A 22,958-nucleotide genomic window follows, 5' to 3' on the forward strand; every position below is an offset into this window, starting at 1 on the left:
GCATCAAGAGGCTTTTTAGTTGCTCTTCACTTTCTGCCATAAGGGTGGTGTCATCTGCATGTCTGAGGTTATTGATATTTCTCCCAGCAATCTTGATTCCAGCTTGTGCTTCTTCCAGCCCAGCATTTCTCATGATGTACTCTGAAGAGTCTTCTCATTTCACAGAGGAACTAGTTAAGGCTCACAAAGAGGACTTCCTTGGTGGTCCAATGGCTAAGACTCTGTGCTTCCAATGTAGGGGGCACAGGTTCGATCCCATGTCAGGGAAGTTCCACATGCCGCAGGGTATGGCCCAAGAACAAAACAAAACCAAACAAATAAAGGACTCATAAAGATTAAGGGCCTTGCCCCCCTGCCCCACTCTGCCCCCCTACCACCACCCCACCCACACACCCACACCCACACAACTACTTTCCGGAGTTCCCAAGCAAGAAGTGGACAGGGAACAACCCCAGAATGCAGAAGCAGAAAGAAGGGAGCTCAAACACCAGCCCTGTGCTGGGGAGCTACACATCTTTCAGCACCCCTCTCTGCTCAGTTTTCTCATCTGTAAAATGGGCATAAAGATGGGGCTAACAACGGTGCCAGCCGACATTAGGGAGCGCCTGCTGTATGCTCTCAAAGAGTTTTCCATGAGTTTTCTTGTTTCATCGTCAGACTGAGATGGATGCTATGATTATCCTGCTTTACTAATGGAGAATCTGGGGTCCCAAGAGTTATATAACTTACCCAAAGCCACACAGAACGCACAGGGGCAGGGTGGACACCCCCCACCCCCACTGCAGTGGGACCTGAGCTTAGCTGATTGCCCTATGACCCAGCTGGGGGTCATTAAGATGCAAAAACCCAGTGTGGGGCAGGCCCAGCCAGCCTCTTGCCACTGACTGTCCAGGCCTAAAGCTCACAAGAGACCCCCCTACCCAGCTACCTCCGCTAGGCCCCAACACTGCCCAGACCCGTCCCCCGCCCCACAGACCAGCACAGCACCCAGCACCCCCGTGTCATCCATCCTGAGACCCAGCTCAAGCGTGTCCTTCCCTGAAGCCTGGCTGGTCCTCTGCCCTGACCCCAACAGAGCCACCCCGCTCCCCAACACCGGTGGGCCCTGGGCCCGTCACACCGTCAGTCTGTTTTGACACCTATCCCCCACGAGCCTTCTTGACAACAAGGGTGTCTGGTCCCCTCTGAGCCTGTAGAGAGCCAGCGTTCAATCGATGGCTGGACAGACGCCCAGCAGAAGAATGCAATGGGGGAAGCAGGTCTCCCGATACAGACCCGGAGGGGCCACTCATGCACTCTGACACCCAGGCCCCTTCCGGGGCCCTCGCTGCTCACACCGCTGACACAGCCCCAAACAAGGCCTGAGCAAGGCCCCCGGCCACGGAGCAGCGAGTCCAGAAGGCCTGGCTCGCGGGCTGTGCCGCCCCCAGGTCAACACCCCAACTACGAGCAGCCAACGTCACGCTGCTGAGCCGGAAAATAGGCAAGCACGTCCCGGGCGGCCCAGGTGCCCGGAGCAGCCCGCTGCTGTCGGTGGGCGCACGCCGGATTATTTGTTCAGCGAATCAAGGCAACTGGAGGCAAATTGGATTGCAAGCCTCCCGTGCTTAGGAACGCGGCTTAGGAGGCAATTACAGAATAAACCCGGACTTAGAGTTCTTGATAATACCTTCCATTTGTAAGGGTTTAGAGTTTACAAAGTGGTTTCACACGTCTAACCTCATCTGATCCTTACAGCCCGGTGAGGTAATTATTTCACAGATGAGAACACCGAAGCCCCGACGAGTCCCGGGAGGACACGCAGCTTCGTTCGGAACCGGAACCGGCGCGGGGGCCAGGGGCACCGCAGGTCGGGACCAAGCCAGGGGCTGTGCACCCGCCGTCCAAGAAAGGGGCCTCGGAGCCCAGGGCCCAGCCTGCAGCGACCTCCCTGCCCACTAGCAGTGCGGGCTCCAGCCTGCCCCGAACCCTCCCAATCCTCAGCGCCCCCCTGAGGAAGCCGCTCCCGTGGCGACCCGGCTCCAAGTGCTGGAAGGTTCTTTCTCACCTGTGCTGAGGGGCCCCTGCGAGCCCCAGAGCAGACATCTCCTTCCCCTGCCTGCCGCGGCCCCTGCCGGCGCAGGAGGGCAGCCCCGCGCCTCCCGCCCGGCCCCCTCCGCCCGGCTCGGAGCATCAGGACATTTCAGAACACACTCGAAATGAGAGCCAAAGAACAGGATGAGAGATGGGGGAAGAAAACAAACAAGTTTTCTACCCGAAGGTGACAATGAAAATGAGTTTTAATTTGTGTTTTTGTGCCTTTCAAAATAACACTTCAACTAGTTCAGAAAAGAGACCACTTCTGTTTATAAAAGCTCTTGAGTCTTCCCTCTGGTTGCCGGGGCTTGTGTAAATACACTGCGAGCAGGGAGAGAAAAATTGCTACTTGGGAAACTTTTAATGCTAGCGTGTATGCGAATCAGAATCCTAGACTCAGCAGGTTAAAAATGTTCTCAAAGCAATTTTGGTGTTAGTCTAAATAATTATAGATCACATCCACTTAGATAAGGGCCTTTGCCCCCTTGGGGCTCCAAAGGAAAATTCTAGGCATGATAGTTAAGCAAAATAGTTGGTTATTACGCAGGCTTTGCAGTGGCAGTGCAAATTGGTATAATCCTTTTGGAAAGCAATCTGACAGGAGATGTATCTGGACCCATGGAAATGTACAACCCTTTGACCCAGCAGTCCCATTTATGGGAATCAATCCGAAAGAAATAATCCGACAGAAAAGGTTCCATGCATGAAGATAACCACTTCAGCATTAGCTATAATAGCAAAAATTAGCAACCACCTAAGTGTCCGAGGACAGCTAAGTAAATTACAGTTAATCAACTCGATAGAGCATCACCGAACCCGTGGAAATTGACGGCCCTCCAAAGACTCGGAGGCGGCCGGTGGCACTGCGGCGGGAATGACTGGGAGAGAATGTTAAGTGGGGAAGTGGGCTGCACAATGGCACGCGCGCCCCGTGAAACACACAGGCCCGTGCGGGCCACAAGCTGACAGGAGGGTGTTAAAAGGATAATCATACTCTTAGTCTAGGTTGGCACTGGGAGATTTTCCCCCATCATCCTGTAATGCTGTCGCATCATCTTCGTAAAGGGCAGAACAGAGGGGCAAGGAGGAGGGGGAAGGGGGACCAGGAGAGGTTGGGAGCCTGTAGGATCGCGCGGGGGTCACACGGTTTGGAAAGCCGACCAAGCAGTGTGGAGGCGGTGGCAGAGCCTGGGCTGACCCGCAGGCACACATCCGAGCTGGGAAGCAGCACTGTCTTTAACAACACAGACAGCCCCCCTACCCCCATGAAATTATAGATGTGAGTGAAACCGCGGCTCACAAACTCTTCGGTCCCTTTGACGCTCTCTAAAGTCAGGGACCTTTGGGGTCGCAGAGAGTCAGACACGACCCAGCGACTAAACTGAACTGAAAGCCAGGGAAGGCTCCAAAGAGCTGCTGTTTACACGCGGTTCACCCCTCCACATTTAGCATATTAAAAATTATAACAAGGACATAGAAAAATACTTATTAATTTATGTAAAAGGAACAATAATAAAGCTGCTACATGTTAACATAGATAACATACTTCTTATGAAAAATGTCTTCCAAGATAAAAAATTAACGAGTGAGCAAGAACTGTTTACATTTTTGCTATCTCGTTAACGGCTGGCTTAATACAAGACAGCTGCGTTCTCATAACTGCTTCTGTATCTAATCAATTGCAACAACACACATACCCTAGCCTCTGGAAAACCCCACGTACACTCATGAGAGTACGAGAGTGAAAAGGCAAGGAACTTCTAGGTGTTATTATGAAAATGATTTTCACCCTGTAGACCCCATGAGAGGGTCTCAAGGACCCCCAGGGGCTTGCAGACACACTCAACGCCACTGCAATAAACACCATTAAAAGCTGCTGCTGTCAGGGGGGCGGGGGGTTTAAAATTATACCCACAGTTGGAATTCAACAGGGTTGTTTTTTTTTTTGAAGAGTAGATGGAAATAGACTAAAACGTCTGCAGTCATTGCTTCTGGGTAGAAAGACAATGGGCGATTGTTTTCTTTATGCCTTCCTGTTTTTGTCGTTTTTTTTCCATAGTGTGTGTGTATTTCTTTTATGGTCAGAAACAACATTTCTTTTTTGAGGAATGGTTTGGGTGGCTGTGCTGTATCTGTGCCCTGCGGAACCAGCCAATGGTAAGAAGGTCATTTTAAACCGTAGGTGGCGGGCATCGGCGTGGGGTGCGGCGGCTCCCTGCATGCCGTCGATCCCTGGCACCCAGCGCACATCCATCACCCGCGCTGCCTGCCCGGGCCCGCAGGGAGCCGGGGAGAGATGATGAGAACTGAAAGTGGCTCCCGCTAATCACTGCAAGATGAAGGTCGAATATAGGCAACTGTTCCTCAGTACCTGGGACGAGGGGGAGGGACACGCTCCAAGGCCAGGGGACAATTACAAAGGGAGAGGCCCTCAGACTGGACCATAAAATAATGTTAGGTCCAGGACCAAAAAATAAGTAATGAGATACTAAAGTCAAACAACACACGGTGAGGGGAGGGGGCAGGTTATGATGACGGGTCAGTATTGTTAGCATGTAAATTGCTCGGGTAAGAGAAATGCCAAGACTCCAGGAGATTAATGGGTGAGAACCACAAACACTTATTCAGCATTCACGAGGTGCCAGGCTCCGTTCTAAGAGAGCCGCCGGTAAATGAACTCGTTTGGTTCTCAAACAATATACCCCTCGCTTAGCCACTGTTGTAATCATTTTAGTGCTGTCGAGGGTGAAGAGACGCAATCACGTCTCCACAAGAAGTGGTGGCGTGGGCCACGAGCGGAAGGCTACGGAGCCCCTCAAAAGAAGGACGTGGACCTGGGCGCTTAGAGGGAAAGACGTGCACGGCACGCGAGTGAGAAAACCAGCTGTTGGACGGCCCCGGAGTGAAGCGTGCGTGCTAAACAGAGGCCCCAGCCTCCACTCAGCCAGGACGCAGGGGCTGAGCGCATCACAGGGGCCGGGAGGTTCCTGACCCGGCCGAGAGACAATCAGCGGAGATGTGGACATTCGGGGGTCTAGCCTACCTCATCATTCTGTAACATCCTCACCGTCACACACACACACACACACTCACACACACACACACACAGAGTCACATCAGCTTTTTCATGATCTCCCTCCTGAATCAGAATAAACAGCAGAATGTTTCTCACGTAATCACAGACGCCGGAACAAGAAGACAAGGGGCTGGAGACAGACAGGAGCGTTTTCGGCAAACTTTCAAAGAACTCAGCCAGGAAAAGACCTTATCAGTAGGCAATAAAAATAATCTACTGTAAACAGGATTAGAAAGGAATATCCAGAAAACAAGAAACAACCCTTGGAATGTAAAAAGAGGATAGAAGGGAACACTTCTCTGAGTACACGGAGGAAAAAGCTCACGCATAGAACAGCAGAGATAACAAAATCGCAGGCAGGTGGGGGGGCTGGTGGGTAAGGACTGAAAAGATAAAAGTGCAGGAGAGTGTCCCCCAGAAAAAATAAAACAGGAAGGCAAAGCAGTAGAAAACTAGATATAAAAACATTAGAAGCTCAATCCAGAAACACCCAGATAATCCAATTAATCAGAGTGCCAGAGTCAGAGCCCTTGCCAGGCAACAGCCCCGGGGGCTCTCGATATCTCTGAGCGGCCCCTGTTCCCTGGGAAGCGCCGAGGTCCGCACGTCTCATCCTCGGGAGGGAGGCCGGGCCTGGATCAGCTCCAGGAGCCCTGGCCAAGCGGAGCTAACGGGTCAGGGCATCTTGGGTGGGGGTGGGCGGGGGGGGGGGTAGTGAGGCATGCCTGCTCTCTCTTATCTCATAAAGAAACTTCGGGAAGCTGGCCAAAGGGAAGCCATGTGAAGGAAAGCTTCCAGGGGCGCTGGGCCGACCCCGCTGGCCTCAGTCCAGGGCTCTGGTCCCCGCATCCTGCCCAGCTCCCCCAGTTCCCGGGGTCTTCGCTAGGGCCGCGTCCGTCTGTCTGGGAGAGGCGCCAGACGGCAGAAGCAGGGGTTGGGGGGAGAGGATTGATTGGAGTGACTTACCCACTCCTTCTTTTCAGGGATAAAAATACTAGCGACTGGGAGAGGAAATGACCTCCATGGAATTTTTAATTGCTGGTTACAAAAATAAAGTACCTAGGGGTATGATTAAAATCGGTTGACGCACGTGGGAAAAAGGCTGGACGCACTACCGGTAGAATGTTCGCAGTCGCTATGTCTGAGCAGAGGGTCTACGGTTACCTCTTAAATTTCTGTCATTTTTTTTTTCTTTAAAGGAAAAGGACAATGCCATCCCTGGGCACGAGACAGGGGCCTTTTAAGAGTCTTCTGGGTCCAAGTTTTAAAAGCAGCAAGAAATAATTTGCTAGGCTCAACTCCTAAGTGTGCCAATTTTGCAATCTGCATTTTTCAATTACATTAAAAGCATTTTCCCCAATTGCTCTATTCTTCCCTTAATGACGTGGGTTGGGCCTGGATGAGGCTGGTTCCCCAAGGACAGAGGCTGCACCTTCACACGGAGCTGTTTTCTCCCGTCAGCATCGGCACCAGGGACACTGAGCTGTTTAAGTCTAAACCGAATGAAGTTCTCCAAGAGCAGAAAGCACAGCTTGGGCTCTGCCACAATTTTCTTTCTTATTCCTCTTTCAACCCAGGGTTTTTTTCCTGTGAGGCAGGCATAAGCTTACAAGGCCCTTCTGGCAAGCACAGGAGAAGTGGGAAATGTCTCATTTGTTGGCCTCAGAAACGTCGCAGCTTTCATATGGGGGAGAAGAGTGTCAAAACTTCACTTCCCACGAGGGGAGGGTTCCAGCCCGGAATCACAGCTCTTCCTGGAGGCTCGGCAGCCCTGCTGGCTCGACCAGCCTGAAGCCCTTGCTCTCCGCCCTGTGATCACTGAGATGGTGGTGAACTCTCCCTGGAAGGAGAACACTCCAAGGGTGGGAACAGAGAACCGCAGACACAGGGTGCAGAGAGGGAGGTGGCTGAACGCTTCCTACACCTGACCCCGCTGTGTGCCCCCGCGCAAGTGTGTTCCCCTCTCTGGGCTTCCGTCAAGTGCAGATGGAAGAGATGATCTCTACGAGTGTGCACGCACACACACACAGGCACCCACACACCACCCATTCTCTCCTCTCCTTCACCTAATTACCGGCGACGCGCTGTTAACTGTTCAGCCCCCGAATACCAGACGCCCACCGCCGCAGCCCAGCCCTCCTTCCCAGCTGTGCGGCTCTCGTTTCCAATAGATTGGCCTCGTGCTCGGAATAAATTGCCAATCATCTACATAATGCCCCGAGACTCCTCACTCTACACATCAAATCATTTCTCAATCTCATTTTGTAAAATCCATCAAGAATAATTCTTCTAAAACTGAAATAAAAACCCTCACTCTGGCACTTGAATCCATAAATTCCTTGTCTTTGAATCTGAGATATATTACTTTCTACAAAGCACATCTAAGACACCTTAATATAATCAGATACGCTAACAATGATAAATCAGCGGGGTCCTGTAATACATAAAAATGCAAATCCAAGCCCCCGCAGAAATCACCTCATCTCCTCATGCCCCTTTTACGGGAACCATAAGGCTCTGAGGCTGGACAGTGCTGGGGGACCACCCGGGAGACGGGGTCTGCTTTTCCGTCCTTTATTCTCAGAGGCAGAGCAGCAGAGCAGGCTCTCTGGCTCTGTACGCTCGGGCTCTGGAGCCTGACGGCCAGCTGTGTGAGTGTGGACAAACCCCTTAACCTCTGGGCCTCGACTTCCTCACCCATGAAATGGGAGGAAGAGCAGCACTGGCCCCATACACCTGCTGTGAACACAAGCTGGAGGCTCTAGGGCTGTGCCTGGTTGGGGGGTGGGCACCCCGGGACGGTCGGCTCTCCCCTCCCTCTCATCTGTGCCACAGGCAGGGGTCCGTGGCCGACCTTGCGGGCACGCCCGCCCGGCCCTCACCCTCCTGGGTTTCCTCGGGCATGATGATGACACTGCCCCCCCACCCACCGTCCTGTCGGAGGCTCAGACACAAAAACACTCCACGGACTGGCAGACGCAGCTGGGCCTGTTCTCACCCACGAGACACTCGGATGCCAGCAGTTCGGAGACAGGGAGCCAGCCCTCCAGGAGGAACTTCCAAGTGCGCAGTGCATGAAAAGGGAGCGGCTGAATGGCTGGGTACAGACAATCTCAAAAGCTTTTTAAATTTTAAAAGTATCTACCTCGGGAACAGTAACATCGAAACTCCTGAAAAATACATTATCGATAGACAGACTAGGAAAAGATTCACAAGAACGAGAGCTGCACCCAGTCAGAGGACTGGGGGTGACTCGTCACTCCTCCGGTTGCTTTTTAATGAACAGACCCGGGGGCAGGGAGTGCGGGAGCCTGTCTTCAGCCCTGCCCGCTGCTAGGCCCTGGGCCGCATCTCCTCACCCCTGCTCCGACAGCAACAACCTAACAGGCAGCCATTACCCCATTTCACCAGTGAGAAAACGGGATCAGAGAGGCTAGGTGATTTTCCCCCAAGTCAGACAGCCACCAGGCAGCGTGGGGGTCGGGAACGCAGGAGTCTTCTGTAACAAAGGCACAGAGGCTGGCCCACCTAACCGGGGTCTACTCAGCAACACCCACAGGGCTGTAGCTGCAGACTGGGTGCGGGGCAAAGCCCACTTTCGCTTCATGAAGGCAGCAGAAAAGCCCATGCCGCCGCAGGGCCGTGCTCAGTGCAGCTCGATGTGAAAAACAAAAGCAGGAAACGGCAGCACGCAACACGGAAATGAGCAAACAAAGTTCGGAACCTGAAGACGGTCAGAAAAAACATGTTTGGGGAAAGTTTTTAACGAGGCATAAAAATGCTCCGGCGCAAAAGACAGGGCGTGGGGGGGTCGGGGGCGGCGCAGACTCCAAATCACTGAGACGTGCGCTCTGGGCACCAGCCCGATGCCGTAAGCAGTAAACACCAGGGACATGCTGGCCCCGACCAGGGAGGGCCCTGTGCTAACGAGCTGCTGGCTGGGGAGAGGACTGTCAGGGATCTCTGCTTTCGCCTTCCCCCTTCCTGCTTTCTGCATTTCAAAGTCGGTCCCAGGCAGCAAGAAACACGCCCGGATGCCTCTGGGGGTCTTCCCAGTGTCTGGCAGAGGGCTCTGCCAGGGGGGCTGCCAATCAGGGCTGCCCAAGTTTGGTCAAAAACACAACACGCTTGTACTTTTCCCTTCAAAAAAGGGCCTCAAAGTCTGAATTCTACCTTAACATGCAGTGGGTATTCAAGTTTCTTGAGCCAAACGAGGACACAGGGAAATGGACAGAGCGCACAGGAGGGTATCTGTGCTGGGACCACAGCCGTGGAGAACAGAGGCGCGGGGGCGGGGCCGGAGGGCGGGCAGGAGAGAAAGCGGAGCGTCGGTCGGAGTTACACGTCACTGTTTTGTTTTACTCAATTTCTCTAGCTGTAAATTTTTCAAAACTAATACAAGCATATTTTACAGCTCACAGAACATTTAGAACATTTTAAAATGAGTATCTTTCTGCTGTAACGTGCCCAATTGAAATTTATGAATTCCGAGGCTACGTTTTTAAGGAGATGAAGGAACTGGCACTCCACGTTCTTTATCAGATGGATTGTGTTGTGTTTTTTCCTCCTGATCAGAAAATAAACCGTATTTCAGTAAATGTTACCTTGAATCAAGGATTCTTCCACGTTCTAGAAGCTTGGGAGAGCGACTCACCCTGTCTTACTGTGCCCCCTAGTGGCAAAGAGCATGTGTGCACTTTAAAGACGACTCCTCTCCCCAAAGGCTGGAAGGAAAATCCAAAAAACGTTTTCAATCTTTTTTGATCACTTAACAGGTACAAAACCTAGTGTCAGGTGCTATGGAGAATGTAAAAACAGATTCCACACAGTTCCCCTGCTCAAGAAGCTTAAAAATCCACAAGGTGTAGCAGGCACAGTTCCACGGCCGGGTCACTGGCATGAGATACCGTGGCATGGTGAGGAAGGGAGAGCATTTCCAGAGAGGGCGAGAGTGAGCCCCCAGTGAGTGCCCGCCAAGAGCCGGGAGTCACACCAGGTCATTCAGAGCCAACATCACTTATTTTTTCACAAAAACCCAACAGGTTATGCATCCTTGGGTCCACTTTACATACAGAGCTTGAAGCTCAGAGAAGGTGAGATCACACAGCCAGTCGGCAGCAGAGGGACAGTCAGAATCCAAGTCCTGTGACCCCAGCGCTCCTGACCAGGTTGGGGACAAGAAGGCACTCTGGCAAACTTTAACCAGAAAAGGTGGGTGGGGGGAGACTTCCCTGGCGGCCAATGGTTAAGACTCTGGGCTTCCACTGCCGGGGGGTGCATGAATTAGGTCCTGGCCAGGGACCTAAGATCCGGCATGCTGCGAGACACAGCCAAAGCAAAAGCGGGGGAGGCACCTTCCAAACGGAGCACAGGTAGGGACTGCTTCGAGCAGCCCACCTCTTCGAGCTCCTTCCCTGCTCAGCCACCATCTGCTCTCCACCCCGGAGCCCCACCTGCACCCCTGCCCCACCCCAGACTCCACGCCCACACACCTCCCATGCGCCCCTTGATCTCATACCAGACCACAAGGACCTCCACGCTGCCCACCTGCTGACACCAGGGAGGGAAAATAACACCATCCTGCCAGGACTGCCTGCTGCCACACACACACACCCCTGGGGGCCCAGCACGACCAAGGTCTCAGCCAGGAGGGCCCCCAGCCCCCAGTTGCTCCCCACCCACCTTCCATCATGGCTCCTCCAGCCCTGCCACATCGTCTTCACACCGAACAGTCGCTTAACGTCAATTTGCCATGTGACTCCGTCACTGAAAACTGCCAGATGTCATAAAGCAGAGAGGACCCTGGACCCTTGGCCTCTAACACTTATCAACGCCCTGATTTTCAAGATACCACAGTAAGAAGGTCAGGAGACATGGACCCCCGTGGCCACGACAGCAGCCACACTCTGCCCCTGGGGACACCTCTATTGACAGCCCGCCGTAAGAGATGGACGGCGCAGTGGACGGGGCTCCTGGCTGCCAGCAAGTGGCCCGAGACTATGTCATTGCCTGCAGCACACACCACCCTCCCCGGGACGGGACTGACAGGCAGCCTGGCAGCCAGGGAGGGGGTCTCAGAGAACTGCCCCCAGCAGGTGGGTTTTCCAGGAACACAGTCCCTGCGCCTGAGCAGCCTCCCAAGGTGGACCAACTGCGCCCCCGTGTGGTCATGCAGTGTCACTGCCGGCTGGTGGCTCCCAGCTCCCCTCCATCCGGCCTCTCCCACACCCCGCGCAGGGCGCCCTCATCTACCCCACTGACACCCACTACGCGACAGAACCATGGCCCAAGTCAACGGCTTCACTCAGACGCCCTCCATTCCAAAACTTGTGGGATGGCCTTAGGAAATCTAAACTTCCTGGGCAAAAGAGACCAGGGCAGAGGCCACGGAGCACGCCACCGAGGCCAAGCGCAGACCAGTCCCCGCAGGGCTCCAGGCCAGGAGACGTGACCCCGAGGGCAAGAGGGAGGCAGACACCCACCAGGACGCACCTACCTCCACCACAGCCCTCCACCCAGCTCTGCCTGCCTTCTGAGACCCCCAGGAAGCCTGCCCACTCGAGCCTGCGCTGCCCATGTCTGCTAGTCTGGTCCCTCCCTTCAGGGTCCCAGAAGGGGGCTGCCCACGCCCTTCAGGCGGCCCACCTGGACCCATGCCACCCTCCACAAAACACAGCACCACATGCCCAGCATTAAACTGGGAGCTTTAGACAGAAGCCTCAGTCATAGGCCTCAGGAACTTGTCAAGAGGAAAGAGGCTCAGAAAGGTCAAGTGCGTTGCCTGAGATCATGAAGCTGTTGGTATGGAGCCAGTACCAGGCCCAGTTCAGTTCAGTTCAGTCACTCAGTTGTGTCTGATGCTTTGCGACCCCATGGACGGCAGCACACCAGGCCTCCCTGTCAATCACCAACTCCCAGAGCTTACTCGAACTCATGTCCATTGAGCCGGTGATGCCATCCAACCATCTCATCCTCTGTCGTCCCCTTCTCCCGCCTTCAATCTTTCCCAGCATCAGGGTTTTTTCAAATGAATCAGTCCTCCACCAAGCCCAGATCATTCTAAGTAACTCCAGGGGCCAGCCCACCAGGGACACTGACCACCAAGAACCCTCCGGGGGGGCTCCTGACCAAAGCGACAGGCCCCCACAGCCCCCTAGAGCTGCAGGCCCTCCGGAGGGAGGCCAGAGAAGCCCCTGGCCTTGCGGTGGGGGATGTCCAGTGCACACCAGGAACGCCAGGACCTCTTGAGTCGAGCACAGGGCCCCAACCTCTCGGAGAAAGCACCAGAGATGTGTGTGCCAACCCCAGGGCTCCAGACTGCAGACAGGACCCGACACTGTCCCCACAGAACTCCATCAGCCTCGCAGACGTGAAAACGGACACGTCGTTTTGGGACTCAAACACGCCACCTAAAGTGACACTCCCGATGGAGCTCCTAGCCAAGACTTCACTGCACTTGGACTTCCTGTCTCAGCTTATGAAAATGCCTCCTATGCGAAAAGCTCAAAACAAACCTTGCAGATACAATGTTCTGGGTAGGAGGGCTCCAGAGCCGTGAGGACAATTTTGGGGGTGGGGAGCCGATGTCTAGTGAGCGCCTGTGGGGCTCCTGCCCTGTGCCGGGGGCTTTGGAAGGGAGTTCTCATGTGGTCTCATGGCTCAGGTACTGAGCACAATCAGGCCCCCACAGATGAGACTCTGGAACTTGAACTGGGTGGCTGGGCCGCTGACCAGCTCCTCTGCAACCGTGACCCACAACTCCAAAGCCACCTTCTCCCCAGGTAGCTTTTGTTCGGATCGCGTGTATTTGGCACCTACTATGTACTAAGACATTACTTTGCCGACAAAGGTCCGCCCAGTCACAGCTATGGTTTTTCCTGTAGTCATGTATGGATGTGAGAGTTAGACTGTGAAGAAAGCTGAGCGCCAAAGAATTGATGCTTTTGAACTGTGTGGTTGGAGAAGACTCTTGAGAGTCCCTTGGACTGCAAGGAGATCAAACCAGTCAATCCTAAAGGAGATCAGTCCTGAATATTCATTGGAAGGACTGATGCTGAAGCTGAAACTCCAATCCTTCGGCCACCTGATGCAAAGAACTGACTCATTGGAAAAGGCCCTGATGCTGGGAAAGACTGAGGGTAGGAGGAGAAAGGGACAACAGAGGATGAGATGGTTGGACGGCATCACTGACTCGATGGACATGGGTTTGAGCAAGCTCCAGGAGTTGGTGATGGACAAGGAAGCCTGGCATGCTGCAGTCCATGGGGTCGCAAGAGTCAGACACGACTGAGCGACTGAACTGAACCGAACTGATGTAGTGCACTTGGGCTTCGCTTCCCAGGTGGCCCTAGTGGTGAAGAACCCGCCTGCCAACGCAGGAGATAGAGATGTGGGCTCAGTCCCTGGGCTGGGAAGACCCCTTGGAGAAGCAACTGGCAACCCACTCCAGTATTCTCGCCTGGGGAATCCCATGGACAGAGGAGCCTGGCGGGCTACAGTCCACGGGGTGGCAAAGAGACAGACACGACTTAAGTGACTGGGCACGCACACACACGTGCTGTGCTTTGCAGGCGCTGGAGAGAGGAGGTGAGGGGTGTGCAGGCCCATTACACAGACCTCACCTTTGAAAGCGCCAATTAAAAGGAAAGGTCTCCGAGGCTCCCCTGGGGGTGGGGACAGACAGACGACAGTCCGGGGACCGGGGGCAGCTCCTGGAGGGTGGAACACAGCTGCCACACTACCCACCTGGGCGCCGCGACCGTAAGTCTGCCTTGCTTCAGGAGCTTCCCGTGTGTAGGTCTGTAACTTTACTTACTCATGCATCTTGGGCCGAGCTGGGCCTTCGCTGCTGGGCGTGGGCTTTCTCTAGTTGTGGGCTTCTCACTGCAGAGGCTTCTCTCGTGGCAGAGCGCAGGCTCGGTAACTGTAGCGCACGGGCTTAGTTGCCAGCTGGCATCTGGGATCCTCCCAGACCAGGGATTGAACCCCCGTCTCCTGCATTGGCTGGCGGGTTCTTTACCACTGCGCCACCAGGGGAGCCCAGGAGCTTTTTTTTTTTTTTAATGGAGCTTTTAAAATAAATAAATAACAACCCAAAAAGTTTCTGTATAAACCAGAACTCCCCAGCAGGGCACCTGAGGCCCTCCCTGGTGTGACGCTGCCTTCTTTCCCAGGGCCTCCCCCGACCCCCTGCAGGCCCCTCACAGCCTCCCCTGTTTAGAGCCAAGAACGTCTTCTGCCCGACCCACCTGAAGGCCCACCCGAAAGCCCATCCGCTCCCTCCCGGAAGCATTCGCCAAGCCCTCCCTGCTGGCAGCTGCCCCTCCTCCAGGCACCTGCAGCAGTGGGACCCCCTGGGGCTCCGAGCTCACAGCCCCACCCAGGCTTGTGAGCACCTCTCTGCTTCTCCGCAGCCCCTACCTCCATGTACCGGCCCGGAAGCCAGGGTCGAGTCCAGGGACCTTCCCACCCCCTGCACCCAGCACAGCACCGGGAACAGAGCTACCGCCACTCCGCACTCAGCGGGGGTCACCGAGGATGGCCCAGAGTCCCCGGGATCTGGGTCTGCTTTCCTCCCTTCTCACTCCGCCATCTCCCTCTCCCAGGGCGGGAGAGGGTCTGGGCGTCCTTGGTGGCCCCCATGAGGATGACCCACGTGGGGTCTGTACTAGTTACCGCCGGTGGCCTGGGCAAGGCAGCCTTGGAGGGGCTGCAGGGGGTAGAACAGACCAGCCATCCAAGCGGGCAACCAAGAGCCCTCTCCCGAGGGCAACAAAGAGAATCCCAGGAATTCCTAGAAAGAAACATCCGGCCTGCAACCGGGCCGACCTCACCACTGGGAAAACAAAACGTCCCAGCGGCTCATTCCCAAGAGCTGCTTCACTCAAGGCCTCACCTTGAAGGTTTTATCCATCGACGTCGACAGAAGCATGTGGCTCCTGGCAGACACCGGACACCACTGGACGCTGTTGACGGGGCCCCGGTGGCCCCGCAGGTGGAAGAGCACCGTCTTGGGAATCTTGGTTTCCTTATACTGACTGTCCAGATATGGCTGGATAAACTCAGACACTTCGGGGGCCACACAGAGCGGGGCCGGAACACGGCCGGCAAGGGGACCCCGGGCCTCCGTGTCCTTACTGCTGTCTGTTTCTGTGCTGAGCGCCTGCAGCGGCCTTAGTCTCTTCGGGATATAAGGTACAACACAGTCCTCACGCCGCTTCCTCTGCAGGGAGCTGCTGCCTTTCCCTGGGCCTTCAGACCCCGTTCGGGCATCGAGAGACGGCGTGGGGGAGCCGGAAGGTTCCCAGCAGACTCTCACCTGCTTCGAGCGGGCCGCTGCCAGGGGCACATGGCCTGCAGGGGCCTGGCTGGTCCACAGGGAGGGGCGAGCCGGCGGGCTGGCGGGGAGGGTGGCCTCGGGCTCTGGCCTGGGCCATCGTAGTCTCTGGCTGGGGCAGGACCCCGGGTCCTGGCTCCAGAGCCGAGCCAGTGGGAGACGACACGCGGTGGGGTCATCATGAGAGCCGCACACCAGGGACGGCGCCCACCCGCCTGTCGCGTCCAGGACCCTGGATCCAAAATCCTGCTCCGGAGGTCTGAGCATAGCCGAAGTGTCTTCCATCTGGCCAACAGGATGGAAACCGCCCGCAGGCTCGGTCTCAGCCTCTGAGTCCGAATCCTCGTAGGCCACCAACGAAGCCATTAAAGACACAGTTTCACGTTGTCCTTCAAGGGCAAACTTCCCTAAGGCCAAACAAAGTCAAGTGTCAGAGGATATGTGTGGCAGAACGCTTCCTACACACGCAGTTAAAAGCAAATGTGCCACCGAACAAATCCAAGACTGAAATACCCATGAAAGTGATGCTACTGCTGCTAAGTTGCTTCAGTCATGTCCGACTCTGTGCGACCCCACAGACGGCAGCCCACCAGGCTGCCCCGTCCCTGGGATTCTCCAGGCAACACTGGAGTGGGTTGCCATTTCGTTCCCCGATGCAGGAAAGTGAAAAGTGAAAGTGAAGTCGCTCAGTCGTGTCCAACTCTTCGCGATCCCATGGACTGCAGCCTACCAGGCTTCTCCGTCCATGGGATTTTCCAGGCAAGAGTACTGGAGTGGGGTGCTGTTGCCTTCTCAACGGCAAGAGGGAGGGACACAGGTATACCCACGGCTGACTCGTGCTGCTGTTTGGCAGAAACCAACACAACGCTGCAGAGCAATTACCCTTCAATTAAAAATAAATAAATTCAATTTTTTTTTTTTTAATGAAGCCTTGGGACATCCCTGGTGGTCCAGTGGTTAAGAATCTGCCTTCCAATGCAGGGGACATGGGTTCAGTCCCTGGTTGGGGAACTAAGATTCCAAATGCCACGGGGCGACTAAGGCCACTTGCTGAAAACGGAGGGACCCGCCCCCCAGAGAAGCCTGCGCTCTGCAACAAGGGCCCGGGCGCCGCGGCCAAGGCCCAGCGCAGCCAAAAAAAGAGACCTCATCCACGCGCCAAGTATGATCAGTTAGAAGACACAAGGTTTTAAATGAAGACTATGGAATGTCTGGGAATACATCTAACAACAACAATAACAAAAATAGCAAGACCTACACACAGAAAACTAATTTACTGAAAGACATGAAGGGGACTTGACTCAATGGACACAGGGTGCCTGAGCAGGAAGACTCAGGGTTTTAAGGGGGCCTTTTCAAAGGTCCATTCCAGGAGGATCCACAAATGTAAACAGACGGTTTTTACTGCAACAACCCCACGTTAGAACTCTATCCTACACAAACATTAGCACGTGTGTGCAGAGACAGGTACACAGAGGGCCTGCAGTGTGGCTTATAAGCAACAAACGAGAAGAGCAAGCGCTCGTCAACGTGAACGAAGTTAATTCTGAACATGCTGGAACAGAAAGACGACCAGGACCCGCCACATGGCAAGACCATGCCCTCCTCACCTGTGTCCGCCCCCCGTGCTCCAGGCCTTCCTTCTATTCTCTCCGCCTAGAATGCTCTTCCCCTGACATCCCATCTCAACTACAAGCCAGTGTAGACAGACAGACCTCCAGCACAGGGCTGAGGTACTCGAGGCATCAGTTCAGTCAGTCAGTTCAGTCACTCAGTCGTGTCCGACTCTTTGGGACCCCATGAATCGCAGCACGCCAGACCTCCCTGTCCATCACCAACTCCCAGAGTTCACTCAGACTCACGTCCATCGAGTCGGTGATGCCATCCAGCCATCTCATCCTCTGTCGTCCCCTTCTCCTCCTGCCCCCAATCCTTCCCAGCATCAGAGTCTTTTCCAATGAGTCAACTCTTCGAATGACGTGGCCAAAGTACTGGAGTTTCAGCTTTAGCATCATTCCTTCCAAAGAAATCCCAGGGCTGATCTCCTTCAGAATGGACTGGTTGGATCTCCTTGCAGTCCAAGGGACTCTCAAGAGTCTTCTCCAACACCACAGTTCAAAAGCATCAATTCTTTGGCGCTCAGCTTTCTTCACAGTCCAACTCTCACATCCATACATGACCACTGGAAAAACCATAGCCTTGACTAGACGGACCTTTGTTGGCAAAGTAATGTCTCTGCTTTTCAATATGCTATCTACGTTGGTCATAACTTTTCTTCCAAGGAGTAAGTGTCTTTTAATCTCATGGCTGCAGTCACCATCTGCAGTGATTTTGGAGCCCAAAAAAACAAAGCCTGACACTGTTTCCACTGTTTCCCCATCTATTTCCCATGAAGTGATGGGACCAGATGCCATGATCTTCGTTTTCTGAATGTTCAGTTTTAAGCCAACTTTTTCACTCTCCTCTTTCACTTCACAACCATAGGAAGTATTAAAAAATGAAACAGTTTGAGTAATCTTAATCTCTCTAATATTAGCTACTTATTAATGTATTATAAAAGAAGTTGAAAAACTTCTAACCCTGAAACTGAATGTAATTGGTTGACTAATATATAAGAACATATCATACATACATGTTAACATATGGGATCATGTTATTGTTATTTAAGAGAACTCTAACACGTGGATGAAAAGCGTTGCCTGCCGTATCAGTAAACAAAGGATGCTACGGCCATCAAGCCAGCTGCCATTGCAGCTGCCCCTGACTGTGTATCTGGAGGGGAATTCAGGGTGGAGAAAAGTAGGATACTGGCCCTAGATAGCTGAGGTGCATATCAAAGAAATTATTGTAATTAACCCAGACTCTTCCATCTTTCCATACATAGAAAAGCACTAAATTTATTAACTTGAGATGTCTGGTTTTCTTTAATAATAATCTTTTGATGTTCTAATTACCTGATTGTTGTCACAAAACTCCTAAATCCCCTGGCTCTTCCATTACCTCTTGGGAGCAGTCTCTCAGAGCTGTCTGAGAGGCTGTCTTCCAGGTTTAAGTTCTCAGTTGTTTGCCAAGTAAAATGTAATTCTCAACTTTTCAGTTCAGTTCAGTTCAGTCGCTAAGTCGTGTCCGACTCTTTGCGATCCCATGAATCACAGCATGCCAGGCCTCCCTGTCCATCACCAACTCCAGGAGTTCACTCAGACTCACGTCCATCGAGTCGGTGATGCCATCCAGCCATCTCATCCTCTGTCGTCCCCTTCTCCTCCTGCCCCCAATCCTTCCCAGCATCAGAGTCTTTTCCAATGAGTCAACTCTTCGAATGACGTGGCCAAAGTACTGGAGTTTCAGCTTTAGCATCATTCCTTCCAAAGAAATCCCAGGGCTGATCTCCTTCAGAATGGACTGGTTGGATCTCCTTGCAGTCCAAGGGACTCTCAAGAGTCTTCTCCAACACCACACTTCAAAAGCATCAATTCTTCGGCGCTCAGCTTTCTTCACAGTCCAACTCTCACATCCATACATGACCACTGGAAAAACCATAGCCTTGACTAGACGGACCTTTGTTGGCAAAGTAATGTCTCTGCTTTTCAATATGCTATCTACGGTGGTCATAACTTTTCTTCCAAGGAGTAAGTGTCTTTTAATCTCATGGCTGCAGTCACCATCTGCAGTGATTTTGGAGCCCAAAAAAACAAAGTCTGACACCGTTTCCACTGTTTCCCCATCTATTTCCCATGAAGTGATGGGACCAGATGCCATGATCTTTGTTTCTGAATGTTGAGCTTTAAGCCAACTTTTTCACTCTCCGCTTTCACTTTCATTAAGAGGCTTTTTAGTTGCTCTTCACTTTCTGCCATAAGGGTGGTGTCATCTGCATATCTGAGGTTATTGATATTTCTCCCAGCAATCTTGATTCCAGCTTGTGCTTCTTCCAGCCCAGCATTTCTCATGATGTACTCTGCATATAAGTTAAATAAGCAGGGTGACAATGGACAGCCTTGACATATTCCTTTTCCTATTTGGAACCAGTCTGTTGTTCCATGTCCAGTTCTAAGTGTTGCTTCCTGACCTGCATATAGGTTTCTCAAGAGGCAGGTCAGGTGGTCTGGTATTCCCATCTCTTTCAGAATTTTCCACAGTTTATTGTGATCCACACAGTCAAAGGCTTTGGCATAGTCAATAAAGCAGAAATAGATGCTTTTCTGGAACTCTCTTGCCTTTTCAATGATCCAGCGGATGTTGGCATCGGCACCCCCTATTCCCAGGGTGCAATCCAAATCCTCCTGTTTCACTCCAAACACACAGACTCACACAACAATCTACTTCCCCTTTCTTAAAAACTCTTCTTGTAATTCTGAACCATCACACACGATCAATTGAAGCCAAGGAATTTCTACAAAGAAGCACCTCCTAGAATTCAACGCTGGGCAGTTAACACCAAGCAGAGTCGAGGAAAACAAGGGTGCTGCGCACGTCCAGGACAGCAGAGGGCGCGGTGGAGCAGCGTCCACAGCTCCCGCAGCAGGCGACTTCCGAGAAAGCCCGAGTGTCCTACCTTAACAGACCATCCTGAGCTCCTCTTCCCACAGGCCGGGTCAGGTGAGACCTGAAGATTCCCTGGGGGGCCTCGGTTACACCATTCCAGACAGCCTATCTATCACTCACGTTCTTCCCTGGACGGTGGGTTTCATGTCCCCTGGAATCAACCATTCCCACCTTTCCCGTAACGGGTACCGTTTGCCTGAAGGGCTCCACTGCCAAACAAGTTACATCATCATCCAAAAACTGTTCTGTGGTCTGCCTCCTCCAATGATCCAACTTCATCTGCAGCCCAATCCAGGCAGGTAACACCTACACACAGAGCCACTGTCTAAATAAAACTTCAAACCTGAGCCAGCCCATCTCGAATGGAGCTAATATAATACAAGGGACTCAACGTTCAGAAAACGAAGATCATGGCATCTGTCCCATCACTGCATGGGAAATAGATGGGGAAGCAGTGGAAATAGTGTCAGACTTTATTTTTCTGGGCTCCAAAATCACTGCAGATGGTGACCGCAGCCATGAAATTAAAAGACGCTTACTCCTTGGAAGAAAAGTTATGACCAACGTAGATAGCATATTGAAAAGCAGAGACATTACTTTGCCAACAAAGGTCCGTCTAGTCAAGGCTATGGTTTTTCCAGTGGTCATGTATGGATGTGAGAGTTGGACTGTGAAGAAAGCTGAGCACCAAAGAATTGATGTTTTTGAACTGTGGTGTTGGAGAAGACTCTTGAGAGTCCCTTGGACTGCAAGGAGATCCAACCAGTCCATTCTGAAGGAGATCAGCCCTGGGATTTCTTTGGAAGCAATGATGCTAAAGCTGAAACTCCAGTACTTTGGCCACGTCATTCGAAGAGTTGACTCATTGGAAAAGACTCTGATGCTGGGAAGGATTGGGGGCAGGAGGAGAAGGGGACGACAGAGGATGAGATGGCTGGATGGCATCACCGACTCGATGGACGTGAGTCTGAGTGAACTCTGGGAGTTGGTGATGGACAGGGAGGTCTGGCGTGCTGCAATTCATGGGGTCGCAAAGAATCAGACACGACTGAGCGACTGAACTGAACTGAATTATAAACTAATGGAACAGTTGCACTGTGAAGGCTTTGGCATTACCTTAATGACTCAGTCCGGTCCTAAAACCTAATCAGACATCTCATCTGTCTCAATTCCTATGCACAGCCCAACTCACCACAGTATCCCATGCCATCCCGCCAAAGGGAACTCAGCAGGTTCCCACTGCAAAGGCACCTGTTCTCAGCCTTTAGGATGGACTCCTACCCACCCAGCTGTCCAGTGAATGGAGAGGCAGGTGGCCAGAACTAAAGATGAGGTCTGTGGGAACAGATGAGAGAGTAGAGACCATGAGGCCCACCTCCTATGAGGCCCACTTCCTACTAGGCGAGGCAGCAAGGACTGAATGAATGCAGGCACGTGGATGTTGCTGCTGCAAGTCGTGTCCGACTCTGTGAGACCCCACAGACGGCAGCCCACCAGGCTCCTCTGTCCCTGGGATTCTCCAGGCAAGAACACTGGAGTGGGTTGCCATTTCCTTCTCCAATGCATGAAAGTGAAAAGTGAAAGTGAAGTCGCTCAGTTGTGTCCGACTCCTAGCAACCCCAGGGACTGCAGCCTACCAGGCTCCTCCGTCCATGGGGTTTTCTAGGCAAAAGTACTGGAGTGGGGTGCCATCGCCTTCTCCGCACGTGGATGTTAGGGCTTCCTATCTGCTTACATTTCATTCCGTCCTTCAACAAATACCTACAGCACAGGCGCTACTAGCCAAGCCCCAGCTCACCATGCCCAGATGCCAGTGCAGACAGATAGACCAGAACCAAGTGAAACAGAGCATGTCCGGAGGTGAGAAATCCTAAGGAGAAAGGCAGGATAGAAAAGAAAAGGAGGCATGATGGTTGGCTTGGGATTGCAGTTTCACTGCAATTAGGAGGCCAGGGCAGGCCTCAGGCATAAAACGATCATCTTAAGGCAAGGAAGCAGAGGTGATAAACACCAAAGATGGAACCAACAAAACTGATCAAAATGGGGTGGGAGAGAAGAAGGCAAGGATGAGTCAAGGAAAAGAGGCAAAAACGGAGAACAAAATAAACTCTAGAGAAAACTGTTTGCTGGCTTTTTTGTGTCTAAGGCAAAGTAGGGGGAAAGGAAGTTTTTTTGTTTTGGTTTGGTTTTTTTATGGAAATGAAGGAGCCACTAAACCAATTAGAACAGCCAGAAGAAAAAGTCAGGTCTTTGGAAAAATAAGGCTACAAAAGGGGGGGAGAGTGCCATGGACAGTCATCAACATGTCAGTTCCATCAAAACATAGGACTTTCTGTGTTTTGTTCACTGTTTAAATCACCAGCATCTAGAAATATTTGTGAAATACAACCCGGTGGGAGGGGGGACACAGAGAACGTAAAAGGAATAGGATGTTGTCATTCAACAAATATTTCCTGATTACCTACTCTGTGCCAAGTCTTATGTTAGGTCTTATGGACTGAGATGAAACACAAAACTCAGATCCTGCGCCGGAGGCTAAGACTGATGAAGGCCACTAACAAGATAAGACCAGGGAATGGGTTTTGAAGAATGAATAGGAGTTAGCCGGGCTATCCAGAGCGAGAGGAGAGGGATCCTGAGGATCGTCAAGAGGGAGCAGTGAGGACCGTCCAGGGCACTGAGCGCTCGGAAGGAACCGGAGACACAGAGAGACAGATACACGCGAAGGGGCGGGCAGCATTCGGGCCGCCGTCAGATCGCAGTCCCCTCCCGCACCCAGCCCGCCGCTCACCACACGCACCGGAAGCTCTCGGTCCTCTGGAGGGTCGTCCGGCCTGCGCCCTGAAACCCAGTAGCGTTCCGCCGGTGCTGGAACCGCCAGCCAATCAGCGGCGGCCTCCGTCCGGCACCCCCCCCCCCCCGCCC

General features: G+C 52.9%; 1 protein-coding gene across 1 annotated transcript in view; it reads right to left on the reverse strand.

Annotated features, from left to right (window-relative positions):
- WDR25 (WD repeat domain 25) overlaps positions 1-22,892 on the reverse strand; it is a 149,722-nt gene extending 126,830 nt beyond the window's left edge. Inside the window, exons 1-2 of the mRNA XM_010851424.1 lie at positions 22,834-22,892; positions 15,048-15,895 (exon numbers count right to left, since the gene is read on the reverse strand). Of these exons, the coding sequence (XP_010849726.1) occupies positions 15,048-15,854 (807 nt within the window). The 5' untranslated portion in view covers positions 15,855-15,895; positions 22,834-22,892. The remainder of the gene's footprint in view (positions 1-15,047; positions 15,896-22,833) is intronic.
- Between the last annotated feature and the right edge of the window lie 66 nt (positions 22,893-22,958).

Source organism: Bison bison, unplaced genomic scaffold (genome assembly GCF_000754665.1).
Source record: "Bison bison bison isolate TAMUID 2011002044 unplaced genomic scaffold, Bison_UMD1.0 scf7180017864302, whole genome shotgun sequence".
Taxonomy (NCBI): Eukaryota; Metazoa; Chordata; class Mammalia; order Artiodactyla; family Bovidae; genus Bison; species Bison bison.